Source organism: Gossypium raimondii, chromosome 4 (genome assembly GCF_025698545.1).
Source record: "Gossypium raimondii isolate GPD5lz chromosome 4, ASM2569854v1, whole genome shotgun sequence".
Classification (NCBI taxonomy): Eukaryota; Viridiplantae; Streptophyta; class Magnoliopsida; order Malvales; family Malvaceae; genus Gossypium; species Gossypium raimondii.
Window position 1 is genome coordinate 30,508,869 of NC_068568.1, and position 19,743 is coordinate 30,528,611.

The window sequence follows — 19,743 nt, forward strand, 5'->3', positions numbered from 1 at the left end:
TCTCTTTTATAGAATATTCCAACAATAGATAAATAATGGAACTTTAAGTTTGTTTTTCCTGCAAGAAAATGATAAATTGCAGGGTTTGGATTTCAGCGTAGATGGATGGTTCGAGTTTAGGATGCGGGTTTTTATCAAGTCTGAATGGAGGGTTGTTTGATCTTGAGTCATCCATTCAGAGAAAGCAGCATCCATAGAATCATATGGTCATGATGATTGGCCTTGAAAATGAGCATCGTTCCACTGGATTAACGGAAGCAAAAAGCTCAAGCTAGAAAGGTTTTTCGATGAATTTTAGTAAAGAGAAGGGAGTTAGTCCAGTGATTGATATAACTGATAGAAGCGTGAGTGTAGAAGATGAACCAAGTTGCAGCGAAATTGGAAATGGTGAGAAGTGCAACGGCAAGAATGGATGGCCATGGAAGAGAATGAAATGGAAGGACAATGTGGTTAGGCTTCTAATAACAGTGGTAGTGGGGAAGAGGGGGAGAGGGAGAGAGAATTATAGTAGGGGAAGGATGGTGGGAAAGAGGGAGAGGGATGGGAGAGTAGTGATACAGGGTGGAAAATGGCATCTTCATTACGTCTGTAATGGAAAATGGTTAGTGGTGACTGTTTTGTTAGTTTTCGAAAGTTAAGTGACTGAATTGAAACTTGAGTGACTGTTTTGTTAACTAACCCAAAATTGAGTGACTGTTGGTGTAATTTACGCTATTTTCATTTGTGGAGTAGTGATTTTATTTAACTTGACAGCATCTTTAGTCACTCATGAGTGACATATATATTTGAGAGTTTATAACCTATTCATTAAAAAATTATAAATAAATATATTTATTAAAAATTGATATAATATTTTATAATATTTTTTTGGAAATTATCAGACGGGTAATTAGTTGATAAAAAAGAAACACAAAAGAAACTTACCAGGTAGGTCCACAAAACAATGAACCCATAGAACAAGTCTAAACATTCGGGCTTGAACAAGGCCTACTGAAAAAAGCAAAAACAGAAAAACAAAATAAAAATACAGAGAACACCCTAGTCTGATTCATAGCTGGCACCCACTAGATGTCATCATTTTTAATACCAAAGGTTCCAGTCCCCAGGAAGTAGTTTCCAAAAACCAACAGACCATTATTTACTTCCTTAATCTCATCCCAAAACCCAAATGCGTTCCTTAGCCAATCTTCAATCTGGTTCTCTCCTTCTACACGAACCAACTTTCGTTGCGTCTTGCTCAGGCAGTTCGTCCAGAAGTTAAGTTCGTGACCCATTTCTCATCGCTTCCCTATCTAGTTCGTGAGCCATTATGTTCGCTGATCTTGGAATTTGCTTAAATAATATCTGATGAAAGAATCGTTTTTGACATTGTATGTTCCTTATCAAAGCCCCTATCAATGATCTATCCACCAGATCTGACTTACTTTTCTTTATAACTGATGTTGAATCCCCTTCAATTATTACTGATGTAAATCCCTTTTGTTTCCCCAGTAAACTGCTTGGGGACACACATGTGCCTCTACTACAAACGAAGAAGCAACTGCCCTATGTACCACTGTTTTAGAGGCAAGAATCTCTCCAGAAGCATTTCTCGCAACCACCCCTGAAGCCGATTTAGCCTGTGCCTCATCAAAGTCCGCGTCAAAATTCAATTTAATATTAGACCCATTCGGGGGGCACCATTCCACATTTACGTTTACCTTGGTCAATTTACTAGTCTTGCACTCGTTTATTTCCTTAACATACCTTATGACCCATGCAGCAATATCACAACCCGTACTTCTCTTCCCCTCATATAACCCCTTATTTCTGTCAGTCTAGATCACCTACAAGGAACAGCAGAATAAACAATATTGCGACCCAATACTGCTTTTAAATACCCAAGTAAGCCATTCCCAGCAATCCATATTTATTCCTGCCAATACGCAATCAAGATTTAAGCTTACCCAGACTTCTCGTGTAACAGTACAGTATCGCAAAAGGTGATCAACATTCTCAACAGCCCCTCCACATCTTGGGCGCGCTATCTTCGTCACCATTCTTTTTGTGAACAAATTAGCTAGAGTAGGAATAAAATTATAGGAAATTTTCCAAATGTAAATCTTAAATTTGGCTGAAATATGAATGTTCCAAAGTTTTTTGTAAAAATATTCCATCTCAGTCTGTAAATAATTAAGATTAGTATTATCCTCATGTAATAGCTTGTAGGCACTTCGCACAGAAAACTCCCCAAAAGGTTCCCCTCGCCAAACCATCATATCATCACGAGCTTCCACAGCCAAAGGGACTTTCAAAATTCTATCAGCATTGTCCCTTGATAAGGTAGAATTGATAAGCTCAATTTTCCATTCTCTTAACTGTGCATCAATTAAGTCCTAAACCATATTGACCTCACCATTACAAATGTTTGTTGATACTTCATTGCTTTCAGTCCCCGGAAGCCACGCATTAGCCATAATTGAAATTTTCTCCTCAGTTTCTACCCTCCAACACAAACCGCTCTTCAGCAAGCCCTTAGCAACCCACACACTCTTTTAGGTATACGAAGGTAGATTCCCTAACTTAGCATTTAAAAATTTAGTATTCGAAAAAATACTTAGCTTTCAAGACTCACGATAATAATGAATTTGGATGATTAATAATACGCCACCCCTGTTTTACTAATAAGGCAACATTAAACTTGGTCAAACTACGAAATTCCAATCCCCCATTCTCTTTTAATTCACATGGTCGATCCCAACCACACTAATGAATCTCTCTTCTTCCATGACCTTTTTGCCACCAAAATCGAGCCATTATACTTTCCAAATCACCACAAAAAGATTCTGGAAGCAAGAAACATACCATAGAATAAGTCGAAATGGCTTGCAAAACTGCCTTTATAAAGACCTTCTTCCCTCTTGTAAAAGAAATATCACACTCCAAGTATCAATTATTTGCCTCATGCGATCTTTTAAAATCTGAAAAGAAGCTTTCTTATTTTTTCCTACCACGTTTGACAAGCCAAGATATCGCTCCATATTATTCGAATGCCTAACCCCAAAAATATTAGAAACAACACTTCAAGTCCTTTTAGGAGTATTTGTACTATAAAAGACGGCGGTTTTTTCATAATTCACACATTTCCAAGAACAACTCTTGTATTCCCTCAATATTGACTTCAAAATTTTTGCTCCCCCTTCACTTGCTTCACCAAACAAGATACAATCATCAACAGATGATAAATGTGAAATCAGAGGACCACTTCTACTTGCTTTTACACTTTTTATCAAACCATCGCTCGAAGCTAGTCTCATAAGTGATGAGAGACCCCCACTACAAATCAAAAACAGAAAATGACTAAGAGGATCTTCTTATCGAAGGCCCCCTCATCGGTTTAAACATTGTCCCTGCTTTTTTGTTCACAATTGTAAAATAAGAGACAATCGAGATGCATTTCATTATAATCTCTACCCACAAAATATAGAACCCTATTCGTAGCATCATTGCCTTTAGAAAAGACTATTCAACTCTATCATAAGCCTTACTAATGTCCAACTTTAGTGCCATAAACCCTTTCTTCCCTATTCTCTTTTGTCGAAACGTATGCAAGATCTCATAAGTAAGAAAAACATTATCCAAAACAAGCTTTCTCAGTACAAAGGCACTTTGAGCGCTATCAATGCAGTCCTCCAATACGTGTTTAAATCGGTTAACAATCATCTTCGCTATCACTTTATACAAAACATTGCATAGACTAATTGGTCTAAAATTACAAGGTTTGCCAGTTGGGAAACTTTAGGAATTAACACAATATTCGTAACATTAACAGAATCCACATACATACTTTCTTTCAATATGCCTAAATAGAAGTCAACAACATCCGTTCCAACAATATGCTAGAACTATTGGAAAAACAAAGCCGAAAATCCATCGCCCCCAAATGCCTTTTAGGACCCATTTCCTTCATTGCCAACACAACTTCCTCCTTCATGAATTTAGCAATTAGCTTCAAGTAAGACGTATCTCTCAATTCCTGAAAGGATATGATCAAATTTTTCGCACCCGTTTGATGAGAAAAGGTTTTGAAAATAGTTTCAGGCAATATTCTCCATATACCTCACATCTCGTCTCTCTCCTATCTTCATTCTTTAAACTCCGAATAGTACTCCTTCTTTTCCTTTGCGAGGCGTAACTATGGAAGAAAGCTGTATTTTTGTCTCGCAACTTTAGCCAATTTACTCGAGCCCTTTGCTCTCAATACATCTCATCCTTATCAATCTCGAGATTTAGATGGAATTTTGCATCAATTAATTATGCTAAATTCTCATCAGTTCTTTCTCTACCCATCAAAATCTCCAAATTTGCTATCAACTCATTCTTACGACCCGCCCTTTTGTGTTTAACCGAGGTCGCCCATCGTACCAAACCCTGTTGTAACTTGTTCAATTTTTGCAAAATGTCGCCTTTGGTGGACCTCCATAAGCTTCTTACTTATTCCTCGAAAGAATCCTCCTTTACCTACCATGACTCAAAACGGGCTTTCCTTTAGACAAGTTGTTCAATCTTGTGTTTGTTTGAATAAGAAGAGGACAATGATCTGAAAAAGAATGTGGCAAATATTGAATCTCTACAAACGAAAACAAATTAAGCCACTCCATATTCGCTACTCCTCTATCCAACCTTTCACGAATGTTAGTCTCTTGCAGATTTCCTCTTTCCCAAGTAAACCAAGTTCCCATATACCCTACATCCAATAACTTGCAATCCATTAAAGCGTCCCTAAAAGCCGCCATTCTCCTCTCATCCCTTGGTACCCCTCCCACCTTCTTAAAAGAGTACAAAATTTCATTAAAATTGCCACATACCATCCATGGTAAACCCTGCGAGTGACTTAAATTTCTCAACAAATTCTAAGAAACCTCTCTATTATGCGCATATGGTGAACCATAAAATCCAGTGAACCTCTAAAACTTTTCCCTATCACTGTTTTGAAGTTCAACATCAATATGAGAGTCAAAATAATATTTTAGACTGACTGTAATATTTTCCTTCCATGCCAGACACAATCCACCTTTTGAACCAACCAATGCAACATCAATCCCATTCAAAAATCTGCATCTCTTTCTTACACCCTTCATTCGCATCCTATCGATCTTAGTCTCCATAAAGAAGACCATTTGAGGATTATACATCTTCAGCAAATGCCGAAGTCTACTAAAAGCCCCTGAACTCCCCAATCCACGGACATTCCAGCTTATTATTTTCATTGCGACCGCTCGGCTTGTCCCTTGGCAGCCACCGATAACAAAAAGATTTTTTCCAACACTCTCTTATTTCTAAGAACTAGGGAACCTATCTCCTCCTCCTCTAGAGATTTATCACTCTCCCTTCTAGGCCTCTTTTTCCCATCTCACTCTTCAATCGCACAATCCTCGCCATCATGTTCCATATATGCCTGTTCTTGCGTTTTCAAATACCCTACCACCAAATCAAAAACCCAATTCAAATTCCCTCCCAAATTAACCCCTAGTGTCATAGGGCTAGACCTTTCGTCTCGCAAACCGTGCGGCCTTAGGCGATTCGTTTGCTCCAAACTCGCCTAAGTCAGCCTTTACGCCTCAAAAGTGAGGATTCCTTAGAATTCCTCCAAGGCACCAATTTGTATAGCGGAAGCGATTGTGCCAAAAGAAGCTACAAAAGAACAACAGAAAGAGCGCTCGCAAAGTGTTTGAGTAAATGCTCTCAATTCTTATTCACAAAGAATAATGAAACAATTCAGGAGTGAGTACAAATGAGGGGGAGGCTCTCTATTTATGGTTGAGCTCCCCCAAAATCGACGGTCAAGATACATTTACATCGACGGATGAGATTTAACCATATCCCTTAATTTTAGGGATTTACAAGATAAGCCTTATCAACTCTAATCTAATCTTTACAAGATAAGATTCCCTCTATCTTCTAAGATCAGTTACCATATTAGCCTAAGTTGCCATCTCTTCATTATCGGGCCAACCAGGCTTCAATCTGACAGGCTTGTCCAATATCTCTTTGAATCGGGCTAGTTCTTGTGGGCCAAATGATCCCCATCTGAGCAACAGACCTCCATTGGATGCATTTGGTGCGCTGGTCACGGGCTTTGAACTGCGGCTCGTGACACTAGAATGGGGTCAACAAAATTCCTAAAAGAACCTCTATTCGTAGCCTCCCAGTTGCATCTACCCAAGTCATGCCTTTCGATAGAACTCCCTCTTTGAATTCCTCCCCCATCATCACGTAGCCAGACACTATTCATTGCGAGAGCTCTTCTAGATTTAGCTCGTAGTGACAAATCCCAGCCCATCTCAGCAACTTCAAATCCTAACTCCATCTTAGAATGACAAAAAGAATCACTATGTCCTAACCGTCCACAAAAGAAACAAAATAGAGTTAATCGTTCATATTTAAACTAACAAAAGAGCAAATTCCGAACGAAAATAGAACCTTCTTCTTTCTCCTCAGAGGTCGTCTCACATCCAACTGAACCCTTATTCACAAATAATTTCATACTCCCTTCCCCATATTTGAACCATTGCATTGTAAAAATTTTTCAAGAAAATCCCTAATTTGCCTTGCCAACACTTCAAAGAAAAACCCCGAGGGCACTTCATAAATTTGTACCAAAAAATCCGCAAAGATTAGTGGCACCTTCATCGGATCTTCTCCTTTCCTCAAATGATGCAACATCAACAAAAGATTATTAAAAGTCCACGTGGACTCCTATAGTACCCTCTCCAGATCCATTTGTGGTAAAATCTAAAGGAAAATCTTTTTCCCCTTAGATCCAAGATCTGATTGCGGGAGATTTGCCATTATACTTGTCATAGTTGAAAAGTGTATAATGCTTGCTTTAAAAACACCACACTAAACAAAATCCGACTTCCTCCATTCCCGAATCAGGTTCCAAAGATATCACAGCCAAATCTCTTTCTATTGAAATAGATCTACCGATAAACAAACCAATCGGTGAAGATAATAAAAACAAAACCCCTAATACAAAACAACGCCGTCAAAGATCCTTCAAGAAAACTATAAAACTAACATAAACCTAAAAACAAGAAGCTGCTAGGGGCAGCAGACAGAAACATGCTAAAAAAGCATACTCGTGTGATAATCTTTTTAAAATTTTATAATATTTAGTAATATGTTTAAGTTAGAACTGATTTATAAAAAAATAAGAAGTGTAGGCGAAGATGGTTAATTTATATTTATATGTATAGTTTTTGGGTGAAGGGTTTTGGAAATTCTTTCAAGCAACAAATTTTGTAATGGCCAATCAGTCCTCCCGTTACCCAATCCTCTGCGCTTCCTTCAATCAAGACAACAGGTAAGTTTTAACCGAAGTTCCTAATTGTTTTCTCCGTTTAATTATATATCGCTTAAATTACGTGCTTTTGATTGATTATATACTTATATGTTTGGTTACAATTTTGCAGTGGTTTTGCAATAAGCACTAAAGATGGCTTCAAAATTATCGATTCAAACACCGGAAGGCTCTGCTACGATCGTGGTGAGTTAATTTCGCAAATATTATTTTATTACTGATTTTGAACTAATTTGTTCGAAGCTTTAAATCAAATAATTGATTGATTTCTTTTTAATTTCTTGTTATTTATACGATAGCTGTTGGAGCTTTTATTATTGTTGAAATGCTGTATAGTTCAAGTCTTCTCGCCATTGTCGGAGCCGGTGAACAGGTGCTTCACAAATTTACTCTTTTTTGTTAATGGTATTTTTGTTCTGATTTTTTTATTATAATTTTAGCAATCAAGTTTGTAGATGATAATGAATTACTATTGCTGCAGCCATCTTTATCTCCACGCCGTCTCTGTTTGTTCAATACAACAACCGGTGCTCCTCTCCGAGAAATGACTTTCCTGACTTCAATTCTTGCTGTTCGCTTAAATAGGAAAAGGTAAAAAAGGTGTATTTAGTTTAGAAGATAAAAGGACTTTAAAGCTCCATAGTGCACCCATTTGGGATATTTTAGTGCAGACTCTTCTGTCTATTTATGTATGATTTTGTCTAGATGTAACTCAGGACGGTGCCATCTGCAAACAACTTTTCAATGTTTTGTAACTACCTAATTATGGTCTGCAGAGTTTCCCCTTAGAACTAGCAATATTAGAGATGAAATGATACATCATATTCATACACAGATAAATAACTCAAACATGACAAGAATACACGAATACTTCAAAATCTGTATAATATGAATTATTAATTATTAATGTATAAAAAATTTATATAAATAAATGACCTTAAACACGATGATGACATGACAAAATACATGAACATGGCACAGATGCACAAATTACTAGGTAACCTTTTTTCTCTTCTAGGAAATTGACTCCTTATTTGCATGATTTGGGCATTTGAACAAGATGAAATATTTGTTCTAGTGCTGTCCATTTCATAGGTTTTGCCTAGATCAATTGCTTGACATAGAATAGTTAAGAAAGCGATAAGATATATGCTTTAAGGATCTTTTAATCTTGTGTTTCTATGCTATATTTGCTAGATTAATTGCTTGTGTGATGCTTTCTCCATTTTTGCAAGAGCTGGTGGAAATTGTTGTGATTGGTGTTTGTTCTGTTAACATATTTAAGCAATCTTTAGTGTGTTCAATGTTGGTAAGATGTTAAAAATTGACAAAAAGGGTCTGAAGACTGCTATGTTATGGCTGGTGCGTAAGTGAAATATATTAGAAGAAATTCTAGAAGGTGCACAACTCAATAAGGGCTTGCTTGAGGAGATCTAGAAATAGGTTCTTGTTTTTGTGCCATCGATCTGATTTGAGCTGATTTATGACCATATAAAATTAAATAGTATGTGAATAATAGGATAAAGTTCAGTGATGCTAAGACTTTGTTTTATACTGTTAATGGGTTGACATGATCAGGATGTAAAAGAATAGGTGAAAGGATAAAGTATATCAGATAAAATACAAATATATCTATTACAAGGAGCAGAATTAATCTATATCTGATAATCTATAATTCTTTAACATATCCTTCTACATCCTCATAATGTAAACCCATTACTAGTATAAATAGAACAGTCTTGTCACATGTTGATATATTATGTCTAGGTAGCTCTAGAGAATCTTTGCTGTGAAATGCTATTCTCTAGTATACTTTAACAATAGTGTGAAAAGAGTGTATTTAAGTTTGCAAATGAAAATGCAAGTTTCTGTAGAATTTGGGTTATACAGATCTCTGAATGGGCAAAAAGTCTCATTTCAAAAAGACTCTTTGATAATTTAATTCCATTTTCATTTGGTTGTTCTCACATGTTTCTGTTTTCTATGTTTCCTAGATTGAGTCAGCCTTTTATGCGTTATGCTATTATTGTGATTTCAGTTTTGAGTTTTGACTTATTTTTAGTCATACTTAAATGCACTGAGGTTTGTACATTAGTATATGGCATCATATTAGATCTACATTAGTCCATTGAATATGATTATCTCCTTTTGTTAATGAATGCTTAATTTGTGTAATTACAGGCTTGTTGTGGTTTTGCAAGAGAAAACATACATATATGATTCAAACAGTCTTTCAATGTTGGATACCATTGATACTGTGCCAAATTTAAAGGGTAAGTAGTATGTGTTTCTTCTGTATATAAGGTCGTTTTTGCTATCTCTCAAGTAGGCCATTATGATGTGAATTGCTTTGTTAAACATGATTGCATGTTGCAATTGTCATGCAGTCGAACCAAGTTATAGTGCCACATTTTGGCAGTCTGTATCTTTGGTGTTTTATCTAAAGACCTTTGAGGGTTGTTAAATGTATCTGATATATTTATGTTTGCTTGGTAGGGAGGATGGAAAATTTTTAAATCCAGTGCTGATGCTATATAAAGTGTGAAGGAGGTTATGAAAGTTGTCATTGGGTTGAAAAGGTTTCCATCCTCCTTACCAATCAAGGCACTGTGCTTGTAGCCGAAGTAATTTCTTTTCTTCTCCTTTTGTGCTGAACTCCTCTGGGTAGAGTTATGTCAGGGTCTGAATTGTTTCTTAATGCAGTAACTTGATGCAAAAGAGCATTACTATAGTTCCACTCTGAGATACGCAAAAGTTGACTTGTATCCAGGTTATTTTCAGTCCTTCAAAATTATTCACTTCTTATTTTTAGATATCCTTTCAATTAATAAATCAATTTTCTTATGAATACTATGAACTGAGATCGGGATAAGAAATTGGTTATATAATGTTCTCAAACAAAAGAAAGAGAAACACATTACGTGTTAAGAGTATCATATTTTTTATCATCAAGCTCCATGAATCTTTGTGCTTTTGAAGAACAGTGAGAGCAGCTAATCTATGAAAAACTTATCATGAATGGTGATTGTTGATAGTTAATTATGAATTGAAAATGGTCTAGTTATGGGAACTGGAAAGCTTTGTGAGTCATGCAAATACTCCCGAACAAAAAGTATTTTCTTTATTTGGTTCATGAGGGTTTTTTTTTTTTTTTAAATTCTAATTTTTGGTTATTTTCTTTCCTCCAGGACTTTGTGCATTCTCCCCTAGTTTGGAGGGTTGCTTCTTGGCTCTTCCTGCCAGCACGGCCAAAGGAGCTGTATTAGTGTACAATGTCATGGAGCTTCAGTTGCATTGTGAGGTTGTGACTGAAAACTGTCATTAGATGCCTTAGAAATTGGACAGACAGAGAAAATAGTCAAGCTTTTGAAACTCAAGAGTAATTATCAGATCTGTCTGTCTACATTTGATTAGCCACCTATGTGTTTTGGATTTCTGATAAATATATTTATTCATAAGATAACATTATGCAGTATTTTCTTAGCCCAAATTGAGTGCATTTAATGTGATGTTATTATCAAATATTTTTATATAAAAGGAATTAGATGTACTAGCTGTCATGTGCAAGTGTTTAAATTATGAAAAACATTTGTTAAAGAAAAAGTAAAGCAGAAGCAAAGGATGAATAGCTCAAGCACCTTGGCTTCTATTTTGAATAGTTACCCTTCCCTTATCAGAGATTCTTTGTATTTACCTTCCTGTTACTGAGAATCAATAATTTTAGGAACTGCAAGTTTCTAGTTGTGTAATTCTACTGTTAACCTTCTTTTGAGCTGGGAATGACCATTTCTACTCATATCAACTGCTCTGTTTTAATATTGCTATAATTGCCCTTGAATGGAAGAGATTAGTTCTGCTGTTCTTTCTTTGTGCTATTTAATCCTTTAGGTCTGTCACTTTCTAATTTTCATTTTATTGAATCAATTTAGATAGATGCTCACCGGTCTCCTTTGGCTGCAATTGCCTTATCTTCCAATGGGAAATACATTGCAACAGCATCTGAACAGGGAACTATAATTAGAGTTCATTTGGTTTCAGAAGCAACTAAGGTACAGAATTTTACTTCTTGAATTGATGAGACTTATATATGATGTGCGTCTTTTGTACTAGATCATTAGTAAATGGAGGCTGTCAGAGGCACAATTATCCCTTGTTGCTTGAAAATAGGAAGTAATCTTGAGATTGTATGACATCCTCATGCTGCAGAGTTGCAAAGACAAACTTGCTAATGTGACCTTTAAGTGGTTTTCAGTCAAAGGAGAAGGAATGGGAAAGGACTGGAACAGAAAATTAAGCCAAACCAAAACTTCTTTATATTTGCGCTTCATGCATCTGATAGGACTTGATATCTGAATTGTCTTTGGTACTAGACTTAATAGTAAATACAGCCTGTTACAGCTACAATTATCCATTGTTGGGCAAAGAAAATAGAATGTAAACTTGACTTGCAATAAACTGTATTCCTTAAGGAGCATGCCATTAGTCTCTGTCCCCTTAAATTTTAACTTCATATATGGAATCCAACTATCCTTTATTTTCTCAGTCATACAGTTTCCGGAGGGGAACATGCCCGTCAACCATATTTTCATTGTCATTTGCACCATCATTGCAACTTCCAGATATTCTTGTGGCCACAAGCTCTTCAGGTTCTGTTCATATCTTCTCTCTGGGGTTTGAGACAAATCAGAGGTGAGGACTACAAATAAGATCTCCTTCTAGTCTGTACTAGAAAATGTTTCTGACGATCAACATGCATATTGTATAGTGTACCTATGTTATAAAAGAAATTGAAACATGTGGCATTTTTTCACCTTTTATGCAATTTGTTATTCTGTCATATTGTAAATTTTGTTTCCGCAATATACACATGATGTGTATAGGTTTGTATTTGGTATACTGTTTGTGTATAAATCTATACACTGGAAGTGAACCACATCCCCCAATTATATATATGCATGTACTTACCGTGCCCTTTTCTTTATCCCTGTTCTTCAACATGTAACATTCTGCATATGATGGAACTCCGTGGTCCTTAACTTTTTGTGTTCCCTTTATAGGTCCTTGTTGGCAATCCTTTTTGTGTTTTTACTCTTTCTGTATGCATGTTTAACTTTTAGTATAACTAATGTTGACAAACTATAAAGAGACCCTTTGCCCTTTGGAACTTAAATATCACTATCACATACCTTCCATCAGGTACTCTTCTGCATCTCAAAATAGAAACAAATAGGTTTTAAGAATATTTTAACCATGTGTGGCAACTTGAAGATAATTTGGGAACCATAAGAAACATTTTACTTGACATGCTTGAATAATTAATGGGGTTCTATGATTAATTTAAATGAACCTGAGAGACCATTGTAAATTTGCTAACATCCGTGATCATACGGAAGGGTCATAGATATCCTCCTATTTTTTCAAAGCAAATTATATCTTAAACACGTTTCTTTTTGTCATAGTGTCTGTTTCTGCCCATAAATTTATATGAATGATTTACTGAGTTATGTGACCTTTCTCAAGTTTGTTAACTCTAAGCAGGACCAAAATGTCAGGTAGTTTTCTTGGATCAATATTACCTTATTCTGTGAATGATGCACTAGATCCAGCTCACCATCATGTGCTTCACAATGCTGTTTCTGCGGGAGTCAGAAGGTAAATACTGATCAAGTGCATATGTTTAAGCTAATTTACACTTCCCTTCTTTTTGTTAAGCCATGCTCAAATATGCTTGGTTAATTGCCACTGAAGATGAAATTCATTGAAGTCGCCCTTTTAACTTTTAAATTTAAATGAGTTGACATCTTTTGCTATAAACAATAAACTTAATGTTAGACATGGTTAGATGAAATATGGTTCTTGACTAGATGACCATCCATAACATATGTGCTATAAGATTGCATTGCTAATGCAGCTATGCAGTGGTACGGAAGGTAGACAAAGTTGCTGATTCATCCTCATCTGAGATTGCATCTTGTAGGTCAGTTCTTGGATGCGTCTTAGCTTCAGAATTGTATCTGTTCATTTACTTTTGTGTTCCCTTCTACTTGCCTTATTTATATGTTCGGTTACCATGCCCCCTCCCCCCGTTCTTTTATTTGCTAACATCAGCACGTTCATAGTGGTATTATCCAAGCAAGAACCTGCCATTCCCAAAGCAAAAATTGAGCAATTGAATACAGTGTTTGAGGCAATGAATCGGCCTAAATTTGAGTTGTTGAAGTTGCATGCATCAATGTACATGGTTTTCAGATTTACTCAAATTTGCATTTCATTTGTAGGGCCATAATATCGTTGATAGCATACAATGGGTACTTTCAGGAATATACCTTCACTCTCAACAGCCAGAACGAGTCTACATGGAGCCTGGAGCGTGAATTCAACCTTGTGGCAGTCATTTCAGGTAATGCGGAAACCTCATGACACCTTTAATGGTCGAACCTCAATCGAAAGGAGTTGTTGTAATACTTAGCTTGATGTGTTAAATTAAATTATTATAGAATAACAGAATTAAAATCGAAGGTTATTATTAGGATCAATGTAATATTATACATGTAAATGTAAATAACTTAATACTGTTTCTCAATATGCATACCCTGTTAACTTAGGTGGTGATTCTTCTGATCAACACAAATTATTTTTATTGAGAAGACAGGGAGATTGGCATTGGAAATGCAAAAGCAAAATTTTCCCTGATCTTCAGAAGAATAAATCAAACATTCCAAATTTTATTTTTGGAAATCTTACCTAAGTTGACCAAAATAATAAAATGCACTTGGGCTGGTTTTTGGATGTTAATGATTAACAAGCATGCAATTTTTTTGAATTGTATAAGGATGCTAGATTTTGATATGTTTCAAATTAAAATTTTTAATTTTAAAAAGGGGACGCAGGTGATAAAGCATCTGATTTTAGTAAATGCTTGTTTTGTTTTGTTCCATCTTGTATTTAAAAAAATATAACTTTTTGCCTTTGTAAAAAAAATTATATATATATGAATACTAAATATGGTTTATAAATTAAATTATGTACATTAATAATCAATAATATATATTTTTTACAATATAAAAGTATTAAAGAGTAAGCATTATGGAGTAGTGCAAAATAGTGGAGTATAATAGATTAAACATCTATGAAGGCTCAGTAGCTTGCAAAAGTGGGACAGTCCATTCTTTTATGTGACCATAAATTTTTTTAAACGGAGAAAAGAAATATGTTTAGTAGCTGAGACACTAGTATTGGCACAGGCCCAAGATGGTACAAATTAGGGTCGGGACTTGATGCCAAGTCGTGCTATAATAATAAATTCGGCAAACAATAAAAAGAATTGGTAGCGACTCGTACCGAGTATAGCTTTGGAAAGTTGGGTTGCCACCTGTCATCACTGCCCCATCATTTAACTCTTAGCTTTTGGTATTAGACTTATTTTTTAACTCCAAGTTTTTTTTGTTTGCTTAGATAACACGTTTCCTTTCGTTTGTTAGTGGGGCACACATTTCTTTTTCATTGGGGCTTTAGGGTTTTGCGAAGTTGATTTGGTTGGTTGGGGAGTTCGATATTGATGGAGATAGAGTTAGCAAATTTGAATTTTGCGGATGAAGAGGAGGAATCGATTCCGTTTGATAAGGATTCATATGGAGTTGAGGAAGACTATTGATTCTGTTTGGTGGGAAAAGCATTAATGGATTGGGTGGTTCATTTTCTTTCGTTAAAAAGAACTTTGGCTGATCTATGGCATTCGTTGGGAGGAGTTTCAATCACAGATATTGGGGAAAAGAGGTATTTATTCTGATTTTTCTATAAAGTAGATATAAATAGGGTAATGGATGGTATGCCTTGGTCATTTAACAACCATCTTATTGTTTTCATCGGCTGAGTAAAGGGGAAGACTCGTTGCAAATTCCTCTGGTTTATACGGATTTTTGGGTCCAAGTTCACAGTTTGCCAGTTGGGGTCGTATCGGAGGGTTTGGCACAATAGTTTGGAAATTTTATTAGACAGTTTGTTTAGTATGATGATGTTCTGGTGACGAAGGGGGTAAGGAGGTATATGTGAATTAGAGTTCAAATTAATGTGAGAATGCCTTTGAAGCGGAAAAAGAAATTGGCCTTGGGACAAAATAGGGAGGGGTATGCTTATTTCCAGTACGAAAGATTAACGTTTTTTCTTTGTGTGGAAAGTTAGGCCATGGTGAGGGCTTCTGCCTAGTAAGGATGACAATTGGAGTTTAGGATGTAGAGTCCGGTTAGAATGTTTCATTAAGGACGCAATCAAGAAGGGAAGTCTCGGTGGGTAACAGATGGCTCAGGAAGAATAGCCCGGATAGTTCCCAAGGGGGTGGTAATCCGCTTGGCATTGATGTGGATGGGCGTAGTGAGGGAAGGAATTTTGGTGATACCCAAACTGTTAATTCCTATCTGAATAGTTGGGTAGAGATGGAATTGTGACTAAATAAGGAGACTGGAGACAGAGGCAAATGGGATTTAACTCCAAGGATAGCCAATTGTGTAATGTGATGAGAAGAAAAGGCAACGAACCTAGAGAGAGAAAACTTGTTCTGGTAATACTATTTCACTGGATGAGACTCATGAAATATCAACAATCGCTAGACAACAGGCTGGCCAGAAGCAATGAAAATATTTAGTTGGAACATTCATGGATTGGGCCATCCAACGGGCGGCTAATTGCTTCAAGAATAAGGTGAGGCATGTTCAGCCCAAAATTTTGTTTCTAATAGAGACAAATTTGAGCGAAAGGAGAATGGAACATGTTCATCTAAAGTGTGGTTTTGTTAACTGAGTATATGTGGGAGCTTATGGTTCAAAAGAGGGTTTGTCGTTGGGATGAAGGGGTGAGTATATGGTGCAATTAAGTGTGGAAGTTCAGGAAAGAGAGGGTATGTCGACTTAGAGACTTACGGGGTTATTTGGAGCATCGGAAGAATAGAAAAGAGGGGAGTCATGGGATTTGCTAAAAAGGTTGGGGAGCTTTCAAGAGTTACCATGTATGGTAGTGGGGATTTTTAATGAGATTATGTTCTCGTTTGAAAAAGGGGGGCGGTTGCGGAATAAAAGAAATATGGCTCTTTTCAAGGAGGTTTTAGAGGAGTGCGATCTCAGTGATTTGGGTTTTTTCATGACGATGATTTACATGGGAAAGGGGTCGTTTGCCGAAAAATAATGTTTGAGAAAGAATTGATAGAGGGGTTGCTAATTTGGCCTGGTGGGAGAGTTTTTTGGGATATTCTTTAAAACACTTGCCTCATGTTTTTTTTTATTATTGTACGATTTTGGTTGATTTTGGGGATGTTAGTAGAGGTAGTACGATTTGGGGGAAAAGAGGTTTTAGATTTAATGCGAACTGGATCTTGGAGGACTGCTGTGAACAACAAGTGAGAAGTTTTAGGGAGGTGAATATTGATGATGTCCCTACGAAGTTGGAAAAGCTTGGGAAGGTTCTTAAGAATGAGATGGGAGGAATTTCTTCCAATAAAAGACTAACGTCAATAGCTCTAAATATGCGATTGGCTAATATGAGTTCGGCTGATCTGGATTATGAAACGTTAGCAGAGTTGGAAGAGGTTAAGTTGGCTCTGAATTTGGAAGCTAATAAAGAGGAGTTGTTTTGGGAGTAGCGCGCAAGGGCGAATTGGCTTCCGTTTGGGGATTAATATACGTCCTTTTTTCACAATCTAGCAAACAAACAAAAAAAAGAAGAATACAGTGAAGAAGCTGAAAGGGCTGATTGAGGAATTAGTAGAAGGGGAGGAGAAGATGGCAAGGGTGGCGAATGATTATTTTAAAGGGATGTTTACTGCTTCGCAAACAATGAGTTGTTACAATATGTTGTTTGGGATCCCGAATTGCATTCAAGAGGGTATGAACAATGAGCTTATTGCGAAATTTTGGGTCGAAGAAGTTGTGGAAGTAGCAAAGAGTATGACACCATTAAAGGAATCGGGTATGGATGGCTATCCTGCACTCTTTTATCAAATATACTGGTACATTGTGTAGGCGGGGGGAGATATCTTAGTATTGTTTAGATGTTCTGAATAGGAGGAATGAGGTAGAGGTTACCAGTAGTACTAGTATTGTGCTTATCTCGAAAGTGAATGCTCCGAATAGTATGTCGCAATTCAGGCCGATTAGTCTATGTAATGTGGTTTATAAGATAATTTCTAAAGTAGTGATGAAGCACAAGCGACATTTGTTCTGGGTAGACAAATTATGAATAATGCACTTATTGCATACGAGGTATTGTATTCATTTAAACAAAAACAAGATGGGGCACGAGGGGATTTTGCGCTGAAACTAGATATGAGTAAGGCTTATGATAGGGTGGAATGGAGTTTCATAAAAAAAGTGATGCTTCGTATGGGGTTCTATGATAAATGGGTGTCACTGGTGATGGGGTGCATTAGAACGGTTAAGTATTTAGTTCTGTTCAATAGGGTTCATTAAAAGGAGTTTAAGCCTTCTACAAGGTTAAGACAAGGAGATCTGCTGAGTCTTTATTTATTTTTTATATGCGTGGAAGGTTTTTCTACTCTTCTTAAAAAGACAAAGGCTGAAGGGACCATTAAAGGCATAAAGTTAGGTTGGAGTGGATTGTTTTTAACTCATCTGCTTTTTGCAAATGATAGTATCTTGTTTGGGGAGGCAAGTCTGGATAGTGCGAATGCTATTAAATCAACTGTGACTGAATATGAAGAAGTTTAGGGATAGCTGATCAATTTTAAGAAGTCTCTAATTTTCTTTAGCAGTAAGGTGTTAAGTGACACATGGGAACAGATTGGGGAGGTGCTTAGTGTGAGAGTTTTTTGTAATCCAGAATAGTATCTTGGTTTACTGACCATGGTTGGTAGGCGAAAGAATGAGGCTTTTGCGAGTTTTAAAGACATGTTTAAGAAGTGTATTGAAAGCTGGAGTGTTTGTCAGTTGTCACTTAGAGGTAAATAAGTTTTTATCAAGTCAATTTTATAGGTTATTCTAGTTTATACAATGCAATGCTTTTTGTTACCTGTTACTTTGTGTTGTGACCGGGAAAGTATTATTAGTAAGTTTTGGTGGAGAAATTCTAAAACAAAGAAAGAGATCCATTGGTGCGACCGGAAGATGATGTGCAAGCCGAAAGCACAAGAAAGTTTGGGCTTTAGCGACTCAGCGAAGTTCAATATTTCATTGCTTGCTAAATAGGGTTGGAGATTAGTAATGAAACCATGTTGTTAGTTTCATGAAAACTAAGTACTATCTAAATAATGATTTTATGAGTGCCAGTTTAAGATCACACCGTTCATATACCTGGAGGAGCATTTGGGGTGCTTGGAGGTTTTTGGAACAAGGTATAGGGTGGAGAGTTGGAAATGATAGAATGATAAACATTTGGAATGATGCTTGGTTACCGGGCCCTGGACAGGGAAAAATAGTAATTCAGAACATTGATATTAATTATATAGTGGTGGCAGATCATATTTAGACATAATTATTATTAAATATATTATAATTAAAATATATAATTTAATAAAATTCTTAATAATTAATATTCTTATATGAATTTACTCAAATCATAATATATGATACTGTAAAATATAAATTAAAATAATAATTATTAAATATAATATAATTAAAATATATAATTTAATAAAATTCTTAATAATTAATATTCTTATATGAATTTACTCAAATCATAATATATGATATCTTGTAAAATATAAATTAAAATAATTATTATTAAATATATTATAATTAAAATATATAATTTAATAAAATTCTTAATAATTAATATTCTTATATGAATTTACTCAAATCATAATATATGATACTATAAAAGAAAATTTGAAATAATTAATATTAAATATATTTTAATTAAAATATATGATTTAATAAAATTTAAAATAATTATAACTAATAAATTATATTTTATGAATTTGTATAATTTAAAATAATAATTATTACATATAATTTAATAATAATATATAATTTCATAAAATTGTGATAATAAATTTTCTTATATAAATTTATACAATTTAAAATAATTAATATTAAATATAATTTAATAGTGATATATAATTTCATAAAATTCTTAATAATAAAATGTTATATGAATTTACTAAAATCAATATATAACTTGAGAATTATATTCGCATAAACATAATTAACTTATATTAAGAAAAGGTTAGATGAAAATGAAATTGTACATCATAATCCATATGTTATATAGTTTTACAACATCAAAAGTTTGAACATTGATATTTAATGGTGAGAAAGAAATCTTTGACCCATCCAATCGGCAATGAAGGTAAACTAAAGAAAACGATCATTTGAGTTGGATGATCGAATTTTACTCAAAGCATCATACCGATCGTCGGTTAAACCTTCAATTGACTATAAGGTGAATATAAATTT

At 35.4% G+C, this 19,743-nt stretch overlaps 1 protein-coding gene and 1 long non-coding RNA gene across 5 annotated transcripts; both read left to right on the forward strand.

The window, feature by feature from the left end:
- Nucleotides 1-1,070: 1,070 nt before the first annotated feature.
- On the forward strand, nucleotides 1,071-2,148 carry LOC128040630 (uncharacterized). Its single transcript, XR_008195435.1, has 2 exons — nucleotides 1,071-1,370; nucleotides 1,492-2,148. It is a non-coding gene; the product is annotated as an uncharacterized LOC128040630 (long non-coding RNA).
- A 4,653-nt stretch (nucleotides 2,149-6,801) lies between these two features.
- Nucleotides 6,802-13,946, forward strand: LOC105780575 (autophagy-related protein 18b). Of its 4 annotated transcripts, none has more exons than XM_052629515.1 (11): nucleotides 6,802-7,345; nucleotides 7,455-7,528; nucleotides 7,642-7,715; nucleotides 7,824-7,933; nucleotides 9,524-9,615; nucleotides 10,531-10,643; nucleotides 11,272-11,391; nucleotides 11,886-12,031; nucleotides 12,863-12,994; nucleotides 13,254-13,319; nucleotides 13,661-13,946. In XM_052629515.1, exons 1-11 carry the CDS (start codon nucleotides 7,287-7,289, stop codon nucleotides 13,809-13,811), a joined length of 1,137 nt encoding a protein of 378 aa, XP_052485475.1. In that variant the 5' UTR covers nucleotides 6,802-7,286; the 3' UTR covers nucleotides 13,812-13,946. The 4 variants fall into 4 exon arrangements, with proteins under 4 accessions (XP_052485475.1, XP_012460428.1, XP_052485476.1 ...); XM_012604974.2 differs by having other exon boundaries at nucleotides 6,804-7,345; nucleotides 12,881-12,994; XM_052629516.1 differs by having other exon boundaries at nucleotides 6,806-7,345; nucleotides 13,621-13,946.
- The last annotated feature ends 5,797 nt before the right edge of the window (nucleotides 13,947-19,743 follow it).